The following is an 18958-nucleotide window of genomic DNA, read 5'->3' on the forward strand; positions in this document are numbered from 1 at the left end:
TCTGACACACACAACATTGTCACACCTGTATCTGACACACACAACATTGTCACACCTGTATCTCTGCTGACAGTGGCGCATTTCTGACAGAGGCAGAATAAACTGCATTTCTGACATTTTCGTTCAGTAACAAACAATATTCGATTTCTGTCCAATATACACTGAACAGCCATAACATTATGACCACTGACAGGTGAAGTGAATAACACTGATAATCTCGTTATCATGGCACCTGTCAGTGGGTGGGATATATTAGGCAGCAAGTGAACATTTTGTCCTCAAAGTTGATGTGTTTGTTGCGTATGGGGCTGCGTAGCCGCAGACCAGTCAAAGTGCCCATGCTGACCTCTGTCCACTGCCGAAAGCGCCTACAATGGGTACGTGAGCATCAGAACTGGACCATGGAGCAATGGAAGAAGGTGGCCTGGTCTGATGAATCACGGGTTCAAGGTGTTGACTTGGCCTCCAAATTCCCCAGATCTCAATCCAATCGAGCATCTGTGGGATGTGCTGGACAAACAAGTCCGATCCATGGAGGCCCCACCTGGCTACTTACAGGACTTAAAGGATCTGCTGCTAACGTCTTGGTGCCAAATACCACAGCACACCTTCAGAGGTCTAGTGGAGTCCATGCCTCGACGGGTCAGGGCTGTTTTGGGACCTACACAACATTAGGCAGGTGGTCATAATGTTATGGCTGATCAGTGTACATCGCTGCAGTAACTGCATCATCGCACCACAAGATCTGCAAACCCAACTGGACTGCGCCCCGCTCCCACACGCAGAGCCGCCTACTGCAGTGGTTCCCAAACTTTTTGGCTGGCGCCCCCTATACATTTGGATCACAGCTCGCGCCCCCCTCTTCTCACACGTTCATATTTATATTATCATTTATATTTTTGAAAGGCCTAAGGCTTAACAAAGATGAATACACTTACATAATTGTTTGCATTTCACTTCTCACACTTTTATTTGGCCATTTATATTGGTAATACCAGAAACTTTCCATGCAGGACCTATTCTTTCAACCTGTTCTTAATCGATCTACCACTCACTCAAATTAATGAAATGGATAAGGCTGAATCAAAGTAGTTACAGAAGATACATTTCCATTTCATACGATTTTACCAGTTATTTAAAATAGCCTATATATTGTGTCTTTGTTATAAAAATAATTTAATTTAATAAACTTCTGCATTTGCTGACATTTTAAAACTGACAAAATACAAACACGTCTTCACATGCGACAGCCCAGATTAGTCTGCACAATCAAGGGAAGTGTTATTTTATTTTTATTTTTATTCCCATTCCCATACCATACCCATACAGATGCAGTTAATGTCGAACTGCTCAAAGTCAGCAATTACATTTTTTTATTAATTACTTTTTTTAAATTATTAATGCATTTCCAAAATATTGCAGTAGAGATTGCTGGTGAGCTCGTTTCCCACATTTTAGACCTGCAAGTTATTTGTATATTTTCATTTTACTGTAATTATCACCTCACATAAACTGCTGTGTATTTTGGTCTGAAACTACCCAGAAGCGTCTCACAGACGAAACACGACAATCCTCTATTCCGATTGACCAGGACTGGATATGGATTCATCCAATAACCGATTTCCACTCTCGTATCACAACCATAGTTTGTTTATAAGTGTGGAAAAAGTAGTTTCACAGAGAGAGGTCGATGCAAAATAAATCAGTTTATCCATTGCAATTTCAGTGGGGGGGTTGTTGCATCCCCTCGTGGATTTTGTGTGTCTCGACTTGACTTTTTACACGTACACAGAGAGTCTTGCACCCCCTCAAGGGGGCGTGCCCCACAGTTTGGGAACCACTGGTCCGTCCTATTCACTTGCAGTTCCCAAACACACCACAAGGAGGAGCTCTCCCCCTACTTATCACTTCATCCACAGATTCCAAATCCGACCACCAGGGGGCTGCAGCTCGCTTCATAAAGAGCCGCTGGTTTTCTGCTGTGTGTTCCAGCTCGGCTGCATCGTTAATGAAATGTTCTGATTAACTAATACATTCCACATTTAAACAGTTCGCCCAGGACACCTGTCACCTGCAATCACAATTATCTTTCAACCAAAAAAAAGACGCCATGTCAAATATGTATAATAATTGATACAAGAATGATAATTCTAGGTTCATTTAGTAGCTGAACTGAGAGTGCACAGAGACAGAGACAGAGACAGACAGACAAATTTCCCCTCGCCCTCGAGGATCCAAACCTCACAGCAACATGAGACACCAGCAGCTGGATTCAACCCTAACCTTTCCTCCTCTCCCTCTTAGATTATCCAAAAGTTTCTCGACCTCGAGGGAGTCTCTGTACCCAGCACTGACCTTCTCCCCGAACCCCGCTCCTCACCCTGCGCTGTGTGACCTCAGGTGCGCTGCCAGGGAATTACAGCAGCTCATCCGTACAGGGCTATTCTGGGCATCAGCAAACAAACACTTACACTCATAACTTACACACACACACACAGCTCTGTGCAGGTATGCCATCTCTGTGTGCCGTCTCGGTGGTGTGTGTGTTGTCTGTGTGTGCGGTCTCTGTCTCGGTGTGTGTGTGTGCGTTGTCTCTGACTCGGTGTCGTCCCTGCAGTGCTGCCTGTGTGTCTCGGTCTCTGTGTTGTGCAGCTCCAGGCATGCCGGGCCCCTTCAGTGGAAGAGCTCCAGGTCCTCAGGCTGTTATCAACACTAGGCAGCGCCTCCTCTGTGACCTTTAAGTAGCTGGCCTCTCACAGCAGAACCACCTTCCCATTTAAGGCTGCAGAGTGAGAGCGGAGTGAGAGCGGAGTGAGGAGTGCCGGATGAGCGCAGCCCCTGGGGGGGGCACAACAATCCCTTCACCGCTTTTCTGCTGATGATTTTACAGCCTTGTTAACAGCTCTTGTAATTACAGTTTGTGTTGTCAAGGTTGGTTATCTGCAGGCTACCAGACCGGTACGGCAGGGAGAGGGCCAGTGCGGGGGCTGACAGCAGTCTGCGACCAGGGGGGGAGGGGGCAGCATGTTGTCAACGTTCTGTGCATCTGCAGTGTGTCGTTCTGCGGTGTGTCTGTCTGCGGTCAGCAAGCAGCACCAGGGCCGGGGCGGAGGCGGTCCGAGACGAAGCTCTTACCCCAAGCTCTGTTAGACACAGTGTCTATTTATATAGATTACATGTTTGAATATTGTTGTATATTTAGAATATGGTACAAATGTATAAACATGCGAGTCCCCCCCCCCGCGGATATTTACAGCGAGGGAGAGGGGGGCACAGCTGGATCTGGATCTGGATCTGGATCTGGATCTCTCTCTCTCTCTCTCTCTCTCTCTCTCTCTCTCTCATGGGCATGCTGTGGGTGTTATCAGGTGTTGGGGTTGCGTTTTGTTTCTTAGTTTTTACAATTTCATTTAATTTGGTATTTTGTTTAATGCGGTGAAGGGGTGTGGAGGATCCTGTCTCGGTGCGTGTTACTCAGCGGTGCTGCACTGCACTCTGGGTAATCTGTGTATTGGTTCTGTTGCTGCTTGTTGTTTTTGCTTCTTTATTGACTTGAGTTTTGAGAATGTTTCAAAAGAGAAATTTAAAAAAAAATTCTCTCCCTCTCAGTCTCTCTGTCTCCCTCCCTTTCCCTCGTGCACAACGCTACACTAGACTACACTAGCACTACAGCCCTGAATACAGGGGTGACCCACAGTGCAGTCACAGTGCAATGCACGCAGACTGTCCTCGCCCCAGCGCAGCGCCCCGCACGCAGCCTCTCCCTGCGACTGGCCACACTGCGCACAACCTGCCTGGAGCGCTGCTGGATATAGATCAACCTTTACCCCAGATCTTCACACACACTGCCTGGAGTCACTGGAGCACTGGAGACTCGGGCACTGACATTCACACACACAAGCACAGACACACACAGTTTCTGGAGGTCGGTCTTTCTCTGTTTAACCTTGGTTTTGCTTCACCCCCCAGGTGAGAAAAACAAACAGAGTTAGTCAGCAGCAGAAACACCTCCCCATTCCTACACACCAAATAAACAAACACCCAGACAATACAACACTAGCAGGGTGTGCAGCATTGGGATAATTACAGCCTCACACGGCGCTACACGAGGGACAGCACAGCCTCTGGAGATGAGCTCAATGCCATGACACAGCTCTTACACACACGGCTGCCAGCGCCAGATTGGAGACATACAGATGGACAGACGACCACCCCTGGCTGAGCACGTGATGTCACTGTGCCCCAGAAGATGGTTAGATTGAATTCGCGAGTCATGTTTATAAATATGAGTGGTATCTATTACTATGCGTGTGAGGGCATGCAATCATTATGAATTATATATCCTGAAAAGAAGAGTAGTAACAGGCCTAATAATAAAGATTTTGCAAGAGAACAAGGCTGCTTGCGAGAACACGCAGAGGGAGACTGCACAGTTGGGACAATTATTGTTGTTGTTACTATCACCCTCCCACAGTCCATGCGTTAGACACACCAAACATACAGTTACACACACAGGGATTCAACCTGGTACCTAGTGCGTTGCTTGTGCTTTTTTAACACATAAGATCAAGCATGATGGATTCATAATAGATCAACAACAGTAGAACCTCCATCATTGTTTCCTTCTGGGTCGATAGCCAATCAGCAGTGAGGACAGCGGTTAACTACATTAACTACCCTGTAAAGTCATGCAAATCCTCTCACTACTGTGCTGCGTGTTGATCTCCCATCACGGCCCTAAACCCTGTATATTTAAAAAAAGAGGTTCTACTGCTGAAGTTTGTGGTCTCCTCCTATGTCACAAACCTACAACGTGTGCCCTGGACCCTCTACTTTCTCGCCTCCTCCAATCGACTGCTCCTGATCTTCTCCCCTTCATCTCCTCCCTCCTCAACTCCTCACTCCTCTCTGGCTGTTTCCCCTCTGCATTTAAACAAGCCGCTGTCATCCCACTCCTCAAGAAACCAACCCTTGACGCCACCTCTCCTCAGAACTACCGCCCTGTCTCCCTACTCCCCTTCCTCTCCAAGACTCTCGAGTGGGCGGTCCACCGTCAGCTCTCTGACTTTCTGTCCCAACACTCTCTCCTTGATCCTCTGCAATCCGGCTTCCGCACAGCTCACTCCACTGAGACGGCTCTCCTGGCACTGACTCCCTCAGCTGTGCTCGGGCACCTCCCTCTCCTCAGTCCTCATCCTCCTTGACCTCTTGGCAGCATTTGACACCGTTAATCACTCCATCCTCCTCTCCTGCCTCGCTGACCTTGGAATCTCTGGAACTGCTCTCACCTGGTTCTCCTCCTACCTCAGTGACCGGACCTACCAAGTAACATGGCGAGGCTCCTCATCCACCCACCAACCTCGCCTCACAGGCGTACCCCAAGGCTCCGTCCTGGGCCCCCTCCTGTTCTCTCTCTACACTCGCTCCCTGGGCCCCCTCATCGCATCCCATGGTTTCTCCTACCACTTCTACGCTGATGATGCCCAGATCTTCCTGTCTTTTCCCTCTTCTGACCCTCTCATCCCCTCTCGCATCTCTTCCTGCTTGTCTGCTATCTCCGCCTGGATGCACTCACACCACCTCAAGCTCAACCTCTCCAAATCGGATCTCCTGTTTCCCCCCCCCACTCTTCCTCACCTTCTGCTGACCTCCCCATCTCAATCCCCTTGGAATCCACCACACTCTCTCCTTCTTCTTCCGCTAAAAATCTAGGCGTGACCCTCGATCCTGCGCTCTCCTACTCCCAGCACATCACCATGCTGACACACACCTGTAGATTCTTCCTGAGCAACATACGCCGAATCCGTCCCTTCCTCACCGACCACTCGACTCAGCTGCTCGTCCAGTCACTGGTCCTCTCCCGCCTGGACTACTGCAACTCCCTCCTGGCCGGCCTGCCTGCATCTACTACCCGCCGCTCCAGCTCATCCAGAACTCTGCGGCTCGTCTGGTGTCTCTCTGCCCCGATTCGCACACGCTACTCCACTGCTCCGCTCCCTCCACTGGCTCCCAATACCGGCACGCGTTCAGTTCAAGACACTGACCCTCACCTACCGCTGTCTCGACCACACTGCACCAAGATACCTTCAGACCCTCGTCTCTCCATACATCCCCTCCAGACCACTGTGGTCTTCTGGTGCCAGAAGACTAACTCTGCCTCCTCTCCACTCTCCTTCCTCCAGAGCCGCTCCTTCTCATCCCTGGCCTCTAAATGGTGGAACGACCTTCCCACCGAAGTCAAAACAGCAGAGTCCTTGACCTCATTCTGGCGCTTACTCAAGACGCATCTTTTCAGACAGTACTTGTAATATTAGTCCTTTTACCCCTGTTAGATAGCACTTCACAATTTTATCATGCTTCTTGCGTTCTTGATTGTTTTCCTCCTTGCTCCCTTTCCCGTAACCCTTGACTGTGACCCTACATCTTGACAGGACTTAGCTTTACCGTCCAGGATGTAGGACCTCACTTACTGTACTTGCCTGTGTAAATTGTCAGTTGTAAAATGTATTATATTTTGAATTGGTATGTTTTATATAAATTGAATTTGTAATGATTGATGCCTTTATTGAACTGTATTTTTGCACTTTGTTTGCACTTATGTTGTATGTTGCCCTGGATAAGGGCGTCTGCCAAGAAATAAAAATAAAAATAATAATAATATTATTATTATTATCGTTATGATTATTAATAATATAATAATAATAATTAGTATCTCATCCTAATGTATCTGTAAAAAGTACTGTCACATGCAGAGCAAAGTATTTTCACATACTTTAAATTCTGCTCAGGACTCCACAGGAACCAGCACAGTTTAGTGACATTAAACCGAAACAGAGAATACTCACAAAATCCCTTATTTACAATTGAATGTGTGCTGCACTGTGGATGTCCAGGACCAGGGCTGGAGATGCGTGACATCACCGTGACCAGAGGCTGAACTCTGAAGCCCTGCTGCTGCCCCTGTCCCCCCCGAGCAGGAGGAACACGTTTCACAATTGTGTTCAAAACACGCCCCCGACGCTTGTTGCAATATTCCACCTGATAGGAACACAACATGACACACAACACAACACAACAACGCAACTGCAGGGGCTGTCCTAGTCACCACCGCCATGCTGCCCACCCATATATACAAACCGCAACGGGGCTGAAAGGAGGCAACGCAATCAGCAATGAGATGAATGTTGTTGGGGTTTCTTTCCTTACTTAAGAGATCTGGGAGGAGCTTTTGCCCTGGAGACAGCCCTGACCCCGGAGAACGACGGTGCCATAGGTTTCATAGGCCTGTAAGTCACCAGCCACTGAATAAGCCTGTTCATGTGGACACACTCACACAAACACACACACGGGTAGTGCTGGCCAACTAACCCTAGTATCTGAATCTGAATTAGTTAAGTTAGTTACACAGGTTTAAATAATAGTTACACAGGTTTAAATAACACAAAGACTACATGAGTATATATATATGGAATAGTGCATTACTGATGGAAGTGGAAATATAGTTACTTTGTTTGATCTGATCTAAGCTGGTGCGAAGCGCTTGGTCAGCCAACCACATACTACTACCACTCACAGTACTACTGCTGCTACTACTACTGCTGCTACTACTGCTGCTGCTAGTACTAATAATTCAATTGCCATTACTACTACTACTACTACTACTACTACTAATAGTATTTGTAATGAGAAGGATCAATAGCCTTCCCCAGACAGCCCACGGCCACCGCTTATTTTTAAATAAATAACAATTTCTGCAGTGAACTGTGCAGGCCTGCTCAACAGGAAAAACAGGTTTCTGCAGAAAAAGGATTCTGGGAATGCGTGTCAGAGCCCAGGGCTGTGCCACCCAGACACATGGGAGGCACAGCCCTGGTCACATTATCCATACCAGGTAAATGAAGGATGATTTTTTTGTTTTCTTTATATATATTCAGATTAATTTCAGTTCCTCATAAAAAGCAAACAATCATTAAATGATTTGCCAGCGGCACGTATAGGAAACTGCAAGAACATAACAAACCCCACACTCCGTGACCCGCCTAGCCACACCCCCCCTCGCTGTGAAAGACCCGATCCACACGCCCCCAGACACGCCCCCTCGCTGTGAAAGGCCAGAGACACATGTCCCCAGACACGCCCCCTCGCTGTGAAAGGCCCGAGACACATGTCCCCTGACACGCCCCTCGTTGTGAAAGGCCCGATCCACACGCCCCCCAGACACGCCTCCTCGCTGTGAAAGGCCCGAGCCACATGCCCCCAGACACAAACCTTCGCTGTGAAAGGCCCGAGACACATGCCCCCAGACACGCCCCCTCGCTGTGAAAGGCCCGAGCCACATGCCCCCAGACACAAACCTTCGCTGTGAAAGGCCCGAGCCACATGCCCCCAGACACGCCCCCTCGCTGTGAAAGGCCCGAGCCACATGCCCCCAGACACACACCCTCGCTGTGAAAGTCCCGAGACACATGCCCCCAGACATGCACCCTCGCTGTGAACCGCCGAACCACACGCCTCCCTCTATGTGAAACATCTTAGCCACACGCCACCGACACACACAGTCTCTGCAAGAGGTCCAGGCCACACGGCCCAACGCCCCCCTCTCTATGAGAGTGTCAGTACAGTCTCTGTGAAACTGGACTGGACAGCGAAACTCCGCAATCTCGGAGAGCAAAGCGTCAGCGGGGACCTAAGACCCCTCTAGTTCAGTCGCCTCAGGTGGTCAGCTGTGTGTCTGTCAGCACTGGACCCCATGTCCTGAGATGGTGCTTCACTGCATCAGTATAGCAAAACTCAATGGTGTGTGACAGTCACTGAGGGCCAAGGAGGTACAGCGGCTAGTATTGACACTGTACTGTACTGACACTGACACTGCACTGTACTGACACAATACCAACACTGACACTGTACTGACACAATACCAACACTGACACTGTACTGACACAATACCATCACTGACAATGCACTGACACAATACCGACACTGACACTGTACTGTACCAACACTGACACTGTACTGACACAATACCGACACTGACACTGTACTGTACTGTACTGACACTGTACTGTACTGACACAATACCATCACTGACACTGTACTGTACTGACACTGTACTGTACTGACACAATACCATCACTGACACTGTACTGACACAATACCATCACTGACACTGTACTGTACTGACACAATACCATCACTGACACTGTACTGTACTGACACTGTACTGTACTGACACAATACCGACACTGACACTGTACTGTACCGACACAATACCAACACTGACACTGCACTGGCACTGACACAGCACTGATGAAACCAGTGTAATGATTAATATTAACTGAAATGATTTTGTCTTAACATTAGTATTAAAAATACTGGCAAATTAAATTAGGTCAACAAGTTAAACTACGTCAGCAAAATAAAGTTTTGCTGACTTCTTATATTAGTGTTTGTTTGTGGTTTTTCTGTTTCTAACTTAAGAAAGGTGCTTCACTGACACTGTACTGCAGTGACACTGTATTCTACTGTACTGCGGTCTCCCCCGTCTCTGTGATGGCAAGACTGGAGGGGTGTGCAGTAAACCCTGCCGCCGGGCCGGGCAGGCCTGGGGCTCTGGCTGCAGGAGTCAGCAGTGCTGAGGGAGGGAGAGATGACTCCCCGGTCACACACAACAGTACAGGATTGTTTTTCACATGGAAAATGGTCATCAGCACTGTTTATATTATTTCTGGCTCGCTGCTGTGGCCTTCGCCCTGTGTGTGTGTGTGCGTGTGTGTGTGTCTCTGTGTGTGTGTCTGTGTGTCTCTGTCTGTGTGTCTGTGTGTGTGCGTGTCTCTGTGTGTCTGTGTGTGTGTGTGTGTGTGTGTGTGTCTCTGTGTGTCTCTGTCTGTGTGTCTGTGTGTGTGTGTGTGTGTGTGTGTGTGTGTCTCTGTGTGAAGCCGATGCGCTGACAGGTTACAGTGAAGATCTGTGTCCGCCGCCCCATCCACGCCCCCGCACACACAGACAGAGACACACAGACGCACAGACACACACACGGAGACACACACACACACACACACACACACAGAGACGCACAGAGACACACACACACACACACACACACACAGACACACAGACAGAGACACGCACACACACAGACACACAGACAGAGACACACAGACACACACACACACACACACACACACACACACACACACACGAATTACGTCAGCTGTTGATGTAGGAATGTAACCCACACAATACACCTCTCTCTGCCTGCCTCCGTTTTCTATCGCTTCTACCCCAGGACCTGGCCGTTACACCTCTGCGCCGCCGCTGCGATGGTGGTTATTTAATGACAAGCGCGGAGCCGGACACAGTGTTGCAGCCTCGGGGCAGGAATGGAAAGCGACAGCGGTTTGTTTAGTAAGTGCAACATCCTGTTGCAACACAAACCCAAAGGCAGCGTCATCACAATAACAATAACGCCCGCAGTTGTTCACTAACAAACCGACTGGAAGAGCCCTCAGAAACACACAATCCGATAATAAGCACAGACACACACACACACACACACACACACACACAGCAGCTCGAGTCGGGCAACTTGAACCCGCCTGGAGAACCGCAACATTTCAACAAGCATTATTATCATCATTATCATCATTAAATATGCGTGTACGTGCGTGTGTGTCGGCCTGTACACAGACCTGAGAGAGAGACTGGACTACGTGCCGTCGTCTTGTTTACTTCCTTCCCCAGAGGACGCACCGCGCACAGCCTTTTCTGCACAAGAGCCCCTGCCTGCTGCTGCTGCTGCCCGCACCCTGTCCCCGCACCCTGTCCCCGCACACCCCCGCACACCCCCGCACCGCCAGACACGCAAATACGACACAGGCTCACCATCGCAGACTCCCTGCGCCCCGGGAGGAAAACAGCCACAGAAGTACACAACATACAGCCGCGATAATAATACCGAGGATGGTGCCGACGATGAAAACAGGGTGAACACCACCGACAGGAGTATAAAACGCCTCCCCGCTGGCCTTACCTGTCCTGTCGGGCTGCTGCGTGTGCTTGCAGCGGCTCGATCCCCTCATCGTGCCGGAGAGCCGAGCGGAGCAGCCAGGCGGACTGAGCGGCTGTGAGCGGCTGTGATCTCGCTGCTGCTCTCCAGCGCCGGGGGGAGCGGGCTGAGCGCACACCCGCACACACTTCCCTCTCCGCCTGCCGGGCTGCACACAGCACCACGACACAGCTCCACGACACAGCTCCACGACACAGCACCACGACACAGCTCCACGACACAGCTCCACGACACAGCTCCACAGCACCACAACACAGCACCACGACACAGCTCCACGACACAGCTCCACAGCACCACGACACAGCACCACGACACAGCACCACGACACAGCTCCTCAGCAAGCCAGCGAGCACCAGGGCTGAAACACACACAGCTGGAGCAACCTGTACTATAACAACAACGACAACAATGTTACTACTTTTCATTTTCTTTCTTTCGTCAAACTTCACCAATGCATGTCAGAAATGATTTACTTAGTATTGCTGTTCGTGTTTTCACTTTTAAAGTCGTGAATCCGTCTAACTTATAAAAGTGGTGCTATTTCAGTCAAATGTAAAAACACGAATCAGTGACTTATGTATGTAATGGGATACTTAAGAGATTAGGATAGGATACAAGACATGCATACATACATTATATACATACATACATACATTATATACATACATACATACATACATACGTACATAACTACAGGTAAGGAACACATACCTGTGCTGCACTGGATGTCTGTGGCCCCTCAAAGACCAGAAACCTCAGGCAGAACAACTGAGAGGACCAGACTGGACTTGATCCATACATCGGTAACTGCTATGGGGCCTCCCAGTGTTTAGAAACTGTACCACAGCCCAACTGTGGCAGCTCTCTCTCTGACACACTGACCTACAGACAGACTGACTGACACACTGACAGGCAGACAGACTGACAAACTCCGCCCCCCTCTCTACCCTGAGTGACACCTCTCACTGTGACTGTCAATGATGGCCCACTCACTCAATTAGGTCACTCACTTGGGCAGCGGTCACTCTGCGGCTGGCAGGCCTGTGCCACCAAAAACACCTACCCCCCAGAGAGAAACATTAACAGCCCCCTACCGCCGCCCCCAGCCTGTATTGTTCTAATCGCCCCGTTCTCTGGCACTGGACGTGTCTGTCAGCGCTGTGGCAGCACCGATGTCACCTAGTCCTGTCAACAGAGCTGTTCTCAACTGAACTAAACTGCATTGCAGCGGTGTAAGGCAGCACCCCGGCGCCCTGCCCAGCCCCTGTCTCTCCCCGGGCCCTGACTCTGACAACACCGCCCCAGACAGACAGCACACTCTCCGGACAGCCGTGTGCTCCGGCTCTTAATGACCTTCTGGGCAGACACAGAGGGACAGCCCCTGAGTGCCTCACGTGGTCGAGCCCCTAAAACTCCCCCAGCCTACCCTGTCCCCCCGGCCCCTGACCCCTGACCCCTGTTATACATGTGATCAGCACCGGAGCTCAGCGGGGGGGTGCGAGTGATTTGCCGCTCATCAGGAAGCTGCCTCCTGGTCTCAGGCCTTTCCCTGATGTGCCCCTTCACACAGAGCTCTGCCAGGGTCACAGTCCAGCCCCGTGGAGGTAAACAGGAGTCTGTGAGTCCACAGCATCTTCAGGAGTGTCTGTGCGGTCACCCTGGCTAATCCAGTCTCGCTAATCAGCTGCTGAGCCGGCAGCGTCAGGGCTCACAGGGACACAGTGTACAGCGCACCCCTGACACACACACAGGGACAGAAGGAGGAGAGGTGTGAGAGACATCTCCCAGAGGCACACTGCTCCTCTCCGACAGGCTGGGTACACTATATTCTGCAGTAGGGTGTAGCAGAATATAAAGCAGTATTGTAGAGTGTTTTCAGTTTTTCCACTGAACTCAAGCTCCCGGTTGCTTAACTGAACCAGTGACTGAATAAACCAATTAGTCCACATTTCCCACCTCCAGGGGGTCATCATGTAAAAACAGAGGACAGCGATCTGGGTTTGCAATCCCAGCGTTTCTGACCCATTTTAGTCTTAACTGGATCACTCAGATCAGCAGGGACACACACACCCGGGTTCACAAATGGAAATTGGGCTTCAAGTCATTCGAGACAGAAAACAGGAGACACTTCTTCACACAGAGAGTCACAATCTGAACAAACTCCCCAGCAATGTGGCTGAAGAGACAATTTGGGAACATTCAAAAATAGACTGGATAGGATCCTAGATCACTTAGTTATTAATGGACACCAAACGAGCACGATGGGGCGAACGGGCTCCTCTCGATTGGACACTATGTTCTACTCTCATCTCCCCACACCCTTCCCCCCAGAATACACTGCTGCGGAGTGTGAGCCAGAGAGTGCTTGGTGTGGGGGAGAAGAGCAGGTTACAGAGCACCGAGACCCCCACACAGGCTCAGGGAACAGTATCACCACTGGCAGAGAAGTGCTTTTCAATTAGCTTGGGTGTTTATTAACGAAACTGGTCCATGTGGGTCTCTGCATGCATGCAGGAGTCCGTGCAGGTTTGTGTGCGTGCGTGTGTGAGCATGCAGTGGAACTCTCCTTCAGTGAACCGGTCAAACCACAAGTCAGCAGTCACCTGACACTCACTCATCTTACTCTTACTCACCCTCACACTGTTCCACAGGTTGAACTGCTAGTATAGTTATGAAAAACACATTGTACCTACATTGCATGCATACATATATACACACATACTGCTAACAACACATACACAGCTGTATACACACACACACACACACACACCTGTATATAAAACAGTTGACCTAAGGTAAGGATAGTTCAGGCTGGATACTGAATGCAAAATGACAACATACATCTGGGAAGAGATATAATACACCTTTATTTATTTATTTTTATAAGGGTTTGCAAACCCATGTGGTTTACATTTTTTCCCAAATGACATTTATAGTAAAATCTTTTAAAATAACAATTTCTAATATCAGATTATATTTTACTAATTTAAATACAAACGTGCCATTTCAAGGGACTTGCATTGTGCGAGAAGTCAGGTGAGATGAAAGAGAACCCTATACAGAAGATGGCCCGGCCCAACCCCAGAACACAGTGAACTAAACCCAAATCACTACCGGTCCTGCAAAAATCCAACAGTCCAGCCCGTGTTCGAACATCATTGGCGAGTCCCCAGAACAGCTCAAACGGGAAGCAAAAGAACAAACAAAACAATTAAAAACAAAAATAAATACATTTAAAAAATCTCCCCAGGTGCAGAGCACAGGTGCCCAGCTGTGTGCGTCTGAGGCCCAGCGCCCGGTCCTGCCCGTCTCGCGGTCAGCACCACTCGGCACCATCCGAATCCTCCTCCGACTCAGCCAGGTCCTCTGTGAGGCAAACAAATGGCAAACAATCAGCTCTGCCCAGCACCCCCCCACCAGCAGTCTGTCCCCTCCCTGCCTCTTCTTGCGTTTTAATTACTCTGCTGCTTGCCCCCCCACTGCCCTTGGCATGACCCCCTGTGGTAACTCTCACACACCAGAGAGTGGGGGGTGCAGCTCTGTGCCGTACCTGTGGGGTTCATGGCGCTGTAGCGTTTCTGCATGACGTCCCGCAGAGCCGCCACGATGCTCAAGGGCTCCACCGGGGGGGGGGCGAGGTCACGGGCCTGCATCATCGACACCTGCCACACAATAAGACCATAACGCACCTGCCACACTGACGGCACAATACTGCCAGCACAGCCATATTCACTACACATCAGCAACACCGCATGCTGGTAACAGAGCAACCTCCCGGCACAAATAACAGAATAGACCGCTTGCCCAGCAACACAATCACGCGCACCGATCTCATTACTGCACGCACCCACGCACACTCCTGCCAAACTGAAGGCCACACTGCAGGTGTTGAGATTAGAGGTGTGCAGGACAGACCTGGCCTCCTGCCCAGCTGGGCCAGAGAGTGTAAACACCAGGGGTGGGGGCACACTGCAGTACAACGGCGCCCCCAACCCACCCCACCCCACCCCACATAGTCCAGTCCATCGGTCTGTCACCAGTCAGGCACTGTGCTGGTCTGATCCGGCGCGTTTGGGAGAGTGTCGCTCCTACAGGTTTTGACCCGTCTCTCCAAATCAGTCCCAAAGCGCCTGGCCGGCAACACCAACGTAACCAAGATCAATTAAGAATCAATAAATGAGAGGCTGTAGGACACCGGGGCTGTCCAGGACCGGCCCTGGTCCAGACACACCCACACGCCCGGCGCTGATCCAATTTGCAGACCCACTTGTGTTACCGATACTACACACCCACCCCTCACATTTACAAGCAGGCAGGAGGCGGCTGGGCAGCAGGGCTGATCTGAGTGCTTTTGTCTCCCCCTACTGGAGGAACACAGTTAATACCGACTGACCGGAGATCGCTGGAGCTCCTCACTGACATATCAACTATCAGGAGGACTTAACAGATTAAGACCAGAAGAAAATGAACTGAAAATCGCTTCACTGGACATCAGGTTTGGTTATTTTTGGGCTCAGCTGGAACAAAAACGCTCCAATTGACACACTGACACACACATTACCGTTTTGAGCGAGACCCCGTGTCTGATCTGGTCCATCAAGCAGCGTATCCCCAGCCCTGTAAATTGGGGGTCAGCAGCAGCGGTGGCCTCCGGTGGGGGCTGGGGGGTAGAGGGCAGACCTGGGGGTGTTGCCGGAGGTGTCAGTGGAGCGGACGGTGCTGCTGGGGGTGCGGGAGCAGCCGAAGGTGCCCGAGCTGTGGGGTCACCTGGGGCGGCTGGGGGAGCTCGAGGGGCGGGGGGAGGGGGAGGAGGCCGGAATGAGGGGGGCGGGGGGGCAGGGATGGAGGGAGGGGGAGGGATGTCCAGCAGGGGAGGGAAGAGCGTGGCATGGCAGGGCTGCTGGGGCAGCGGGAGGGCCTGGGCGCTGTAGCTGCGCAGGAGGGGGCGGCCAGGGCGCTTGAGGGCTGCCGGCGAGGGGGGGCCACAGGAGGACTTCTGCAGGGTCTGGGGCGGGGCGCCTGGGGGGAGAGCAGACAATAACTCATTATGAGCTCCACTGGGGCGGTTAAACCCCCCCCCGGAGTGGCGTACCTGTGCTGTGCACCTCCTTGCGCACGGCCTCCAGCCCCCCTTGGCTCTGGATGATGTGGAAGATGGCCTGCGACGTGCGCTGGTCCTGCAGGTCCGTCTTGCGGATCCCGGCCTTCACAAACAGCTCGACCAGCGCCGGGTCCAGGTTGTCCACCTACAGGGAGAGAGGGACGGACACGCACACAAATAGGGAGGGCAGGCTTTGCGAATAAAGCTGAAGTCGTGAAAGTTATTGTTGACAAAGACAAATATGACCGTAATAAAGCTTGTTCATGCACAATAACAGCGATCACCAGGACTCAGCGGAGTGAAGACGGTCAGTACTCACGTCGACATCGAAGCCCGTCTCGGCGTGCCAGGCGATGTGGCTCAGGTGCCTGCAGACAACAAGAGCACAGTGGCCCTGAGACGCACAGCAGACAACAGCCTGAGGAGGGGGGGCAGGTCTGTGGCAGTTCTGGCCCTTTGGAGGGGAACTCTATTCCTGGGGGGCCACAGTATCTTCATGTTGAACTGGACCGATTATGCCAGTTAACCAGTGGAATGAAGGACGTTTAAGAGCGGGAAACAAATGTGAAGGCGCACCCTGTGGACAGGAACTGGGAGGGGACAGACGGGACAGAGACGCACCAGCCCACAAACAAACCAACAAAAACCAACTGCCGGGTGCGCGTCTCAGCGTGTACATGCAAATTTAACCACATTTAAACTCCAGGACGAGTTTGGAAAGCTCTCAACACACACACACACATTCCTCACTGGAAGTTGGTGGGGGAGCCGATGTCGTTCTTGTTAAGGCGCAGGCGCCTCCTGACCATCCGGCCGCCGGAGGAGCCCACGCTGTGCGCCCGGACCATCGGCGGGCAGACAGTGGAGCCCAGGCGGGAGGCCGGGGAGTCTGCGGGCGACAGCAAGCGTTAGATTCGCCCGCCCGCCTGCGAAACCTGCGGAGATTCTTTAAAACAACTGCTGGAGTCTTTCTTGACCCAAATACACATTCTGCTTGCGTGCACGATTACACCGGGTTCATCAGACTAATTTAAAGAAAAAACAACTCGTTAATATGGACATTCAATCAACCACTGCAATTGTAAACCAATGAAAACACCCAAACATACAGCCTATGAAACTACGCAGGACAGAGAAATACCTGCTCTCCACTCGAGCTCTGCTCGTATATTATTTCGTTTATTGTAAATGGTTTTACCCATCATGACAACATTTCTCAGCAGCTCCATCTGTCTCGATCGCGCAGGGCAGCGGTGATTGATCTGCCGAGACCCCGCCCCCTCCCTTTAATAACCCCGGGCCGTTACGTCACAGCACAGCGTCAATTAAGCGGATTCGTCACATTTTAAAATATCGTACTCGACCCACTGTTCTCAGTGCCCGCAGATTTTGAATTTCCTACACATCTTTAATGATAAATATCCAGTTTTAGCGCTGACAGTTTATTATTATTGTTGTTTGTTTTAGTTAAATTCAGGCTCCAATTAAACAATTTAGCTCAATTAACTTCAGGACTGGACTGCAAACATAGAGCCCATCACCCCGCTCCCCCAGTGCACTGTGCACTCCCCTCTCACTGTGTCCAGGTCCCCTCTCACTGTGTCCAGGTCCACTCTCACTGTGTCCCACGCTGTGTCTTAGGACATGGCTGATCCGGCGTTCCACGGCCACACGCAACACCAACGCTTCGCCCTCATCCGCAAAGTTTAGGCCCACCTGGCAGTCCTGCAGAGAGGGAGTGGACACAGTGCTGGTTGACCATAGCTCAGCGGCCTGACGCCCCCGGCCTCACTCTCCACGACACAGAGATCAAGTTCCTGCTCTACACAGATGACCTGGTGCTGCTGTCGCCCAAAGAGCCGGGGCTTCAGCAGAGCCTGGCCCTGCTAGAGCAGTACTGCAGTAGAGAAATGGGCCCTGGCAGTCAATCTGGACAAGACCAGAGTTATGGTTTTCTAGAAGAAAGACCAATCTCAAGGATGCATTCTGGGCAACACTGTATTAGAGCACTGCACCAGATACAACTACCTGGGCCTGAGCATCAGTGCGTCAGGGAGCTTCAGCCTGGCTCTAAACCCATTCAAAGACGAGGCACGCTGGCACTTCATGTCATAAAGACATAATTTGGGAAAACAACAATACCAATAACTATTTGGATTAAAATATTCAACTCCATCATCCAACCAATCCTGCTATATGGGAGTGAAGTGTGGGGTCCCCACATGAACCTCAATAACAAAAATTGGGACAAAAGCCCCACAGAAATATTTCACCTAGAATGTATTAAAAACATCTTACACGTACACAGAAACGCCCCCAGCATCGCCTGCAGAGCCGAATCAGGACTCTTCCCTCGGCACACAGCCGCACAAACAAGAGCAGCCAAGTTCTGGCTGCACCTGAACACAGCAGAGCCCCAGTCCTACCAATACAAGGCCCTACTGAGCAGCCAGCTCTCCCCAGACAAGGACCCCCTTGGCCGGCTGGCTCTGAGGCTCACAGAGCCCGAACACACAATGACCAAAACAACAACAATTGGGAAAATTGACATGTACCTGAAAAGCAAATACACAAAAGAATGGAGACACGAATTAGAATTACAAAACAAACTGGAATGCTACCGGCCCTGAATAGAAACATTAAACTGGCTGAATACTTAAAAATCCAAAATATAAAAGAGAGACAAAATCTAACTAAATACAGGCTCAGTGGCCACAGCCTCGCCAGTGAAAAAGGCCGCTACAGAACATTCTGGGCTGCCAGAGAAGAGCGGCTGTGCAGCCAGTGTGACC

General features: G+C 50.8%; 1 protein-coding gene and 1 long non-coding RNA gene across 3 annotated transcripts in view; both read right to left on the reverse strand.

Moving 5' to 3' along the window:
• The window catches only part of pfkfb4b (6-phosphofructo-2-kinase/fructose-2,6-biphosphatase 4b), a 29453-nt gene extending 17545 nt beyond the window's left edge, over positions 1-11908 (reverse strand). Inside the window, exons 1-2 of one of the 2 annotated variants that reach the window (XM_066697675.1) lie at positions 11777-11908; positions 11030-11453 (exon numbers count right to left, since the gene is read on the reverse strand). In XM_066697675.1, the coding sequence (XP_066553772.1) occupies positions 11030-11078 (49 nt within the window). In that variant the 5' untranslated portion in view covers positions 11079-11453; positions 11777-11908. Of the gene's footprint in view, positions 1-10688; positions 10772-11029; positions 11454-11776 lie in introns of those variants that run through there. The other variant, XM_066697676.1, reaches the window with a different exon arrangement.
• A 1999-nt stretch (positions 11909-13907) lies between these two features.
• On the reverse strand, positions 13908-15856 carry LOC136731356 (uncharacterized). Its single transcript, XR_010809538.1, has 3 exons — positions 15627-15856; positions 14616-14727; positions 13908-14431 (listed from the first exon to the last, which is right to left on the reverse strand). It is a non-coding gene; the product is annotated as an uncharacterized LOC136731356 (long non-coding RNA).
• Between the last annotated feature and the right edge of the window lie 3102 nt (positions 15857-18958).

The sequence above is a fragment of the Amia ocellicauda genome, chromosome 3 (genome assembly GCF_036373705.1).
Source record: "Amia ocellicauda isolate fAmiCal2 chromosome 3, fAmiCal2.hap1, whole genome shotgun sequence".
Classification (NCBI taxonomy): Eukaryota; Metazoa; Chordata; class Actinopteri; order Amiiformes; family Amiidae; genus Amia; species Amia ocellicauda.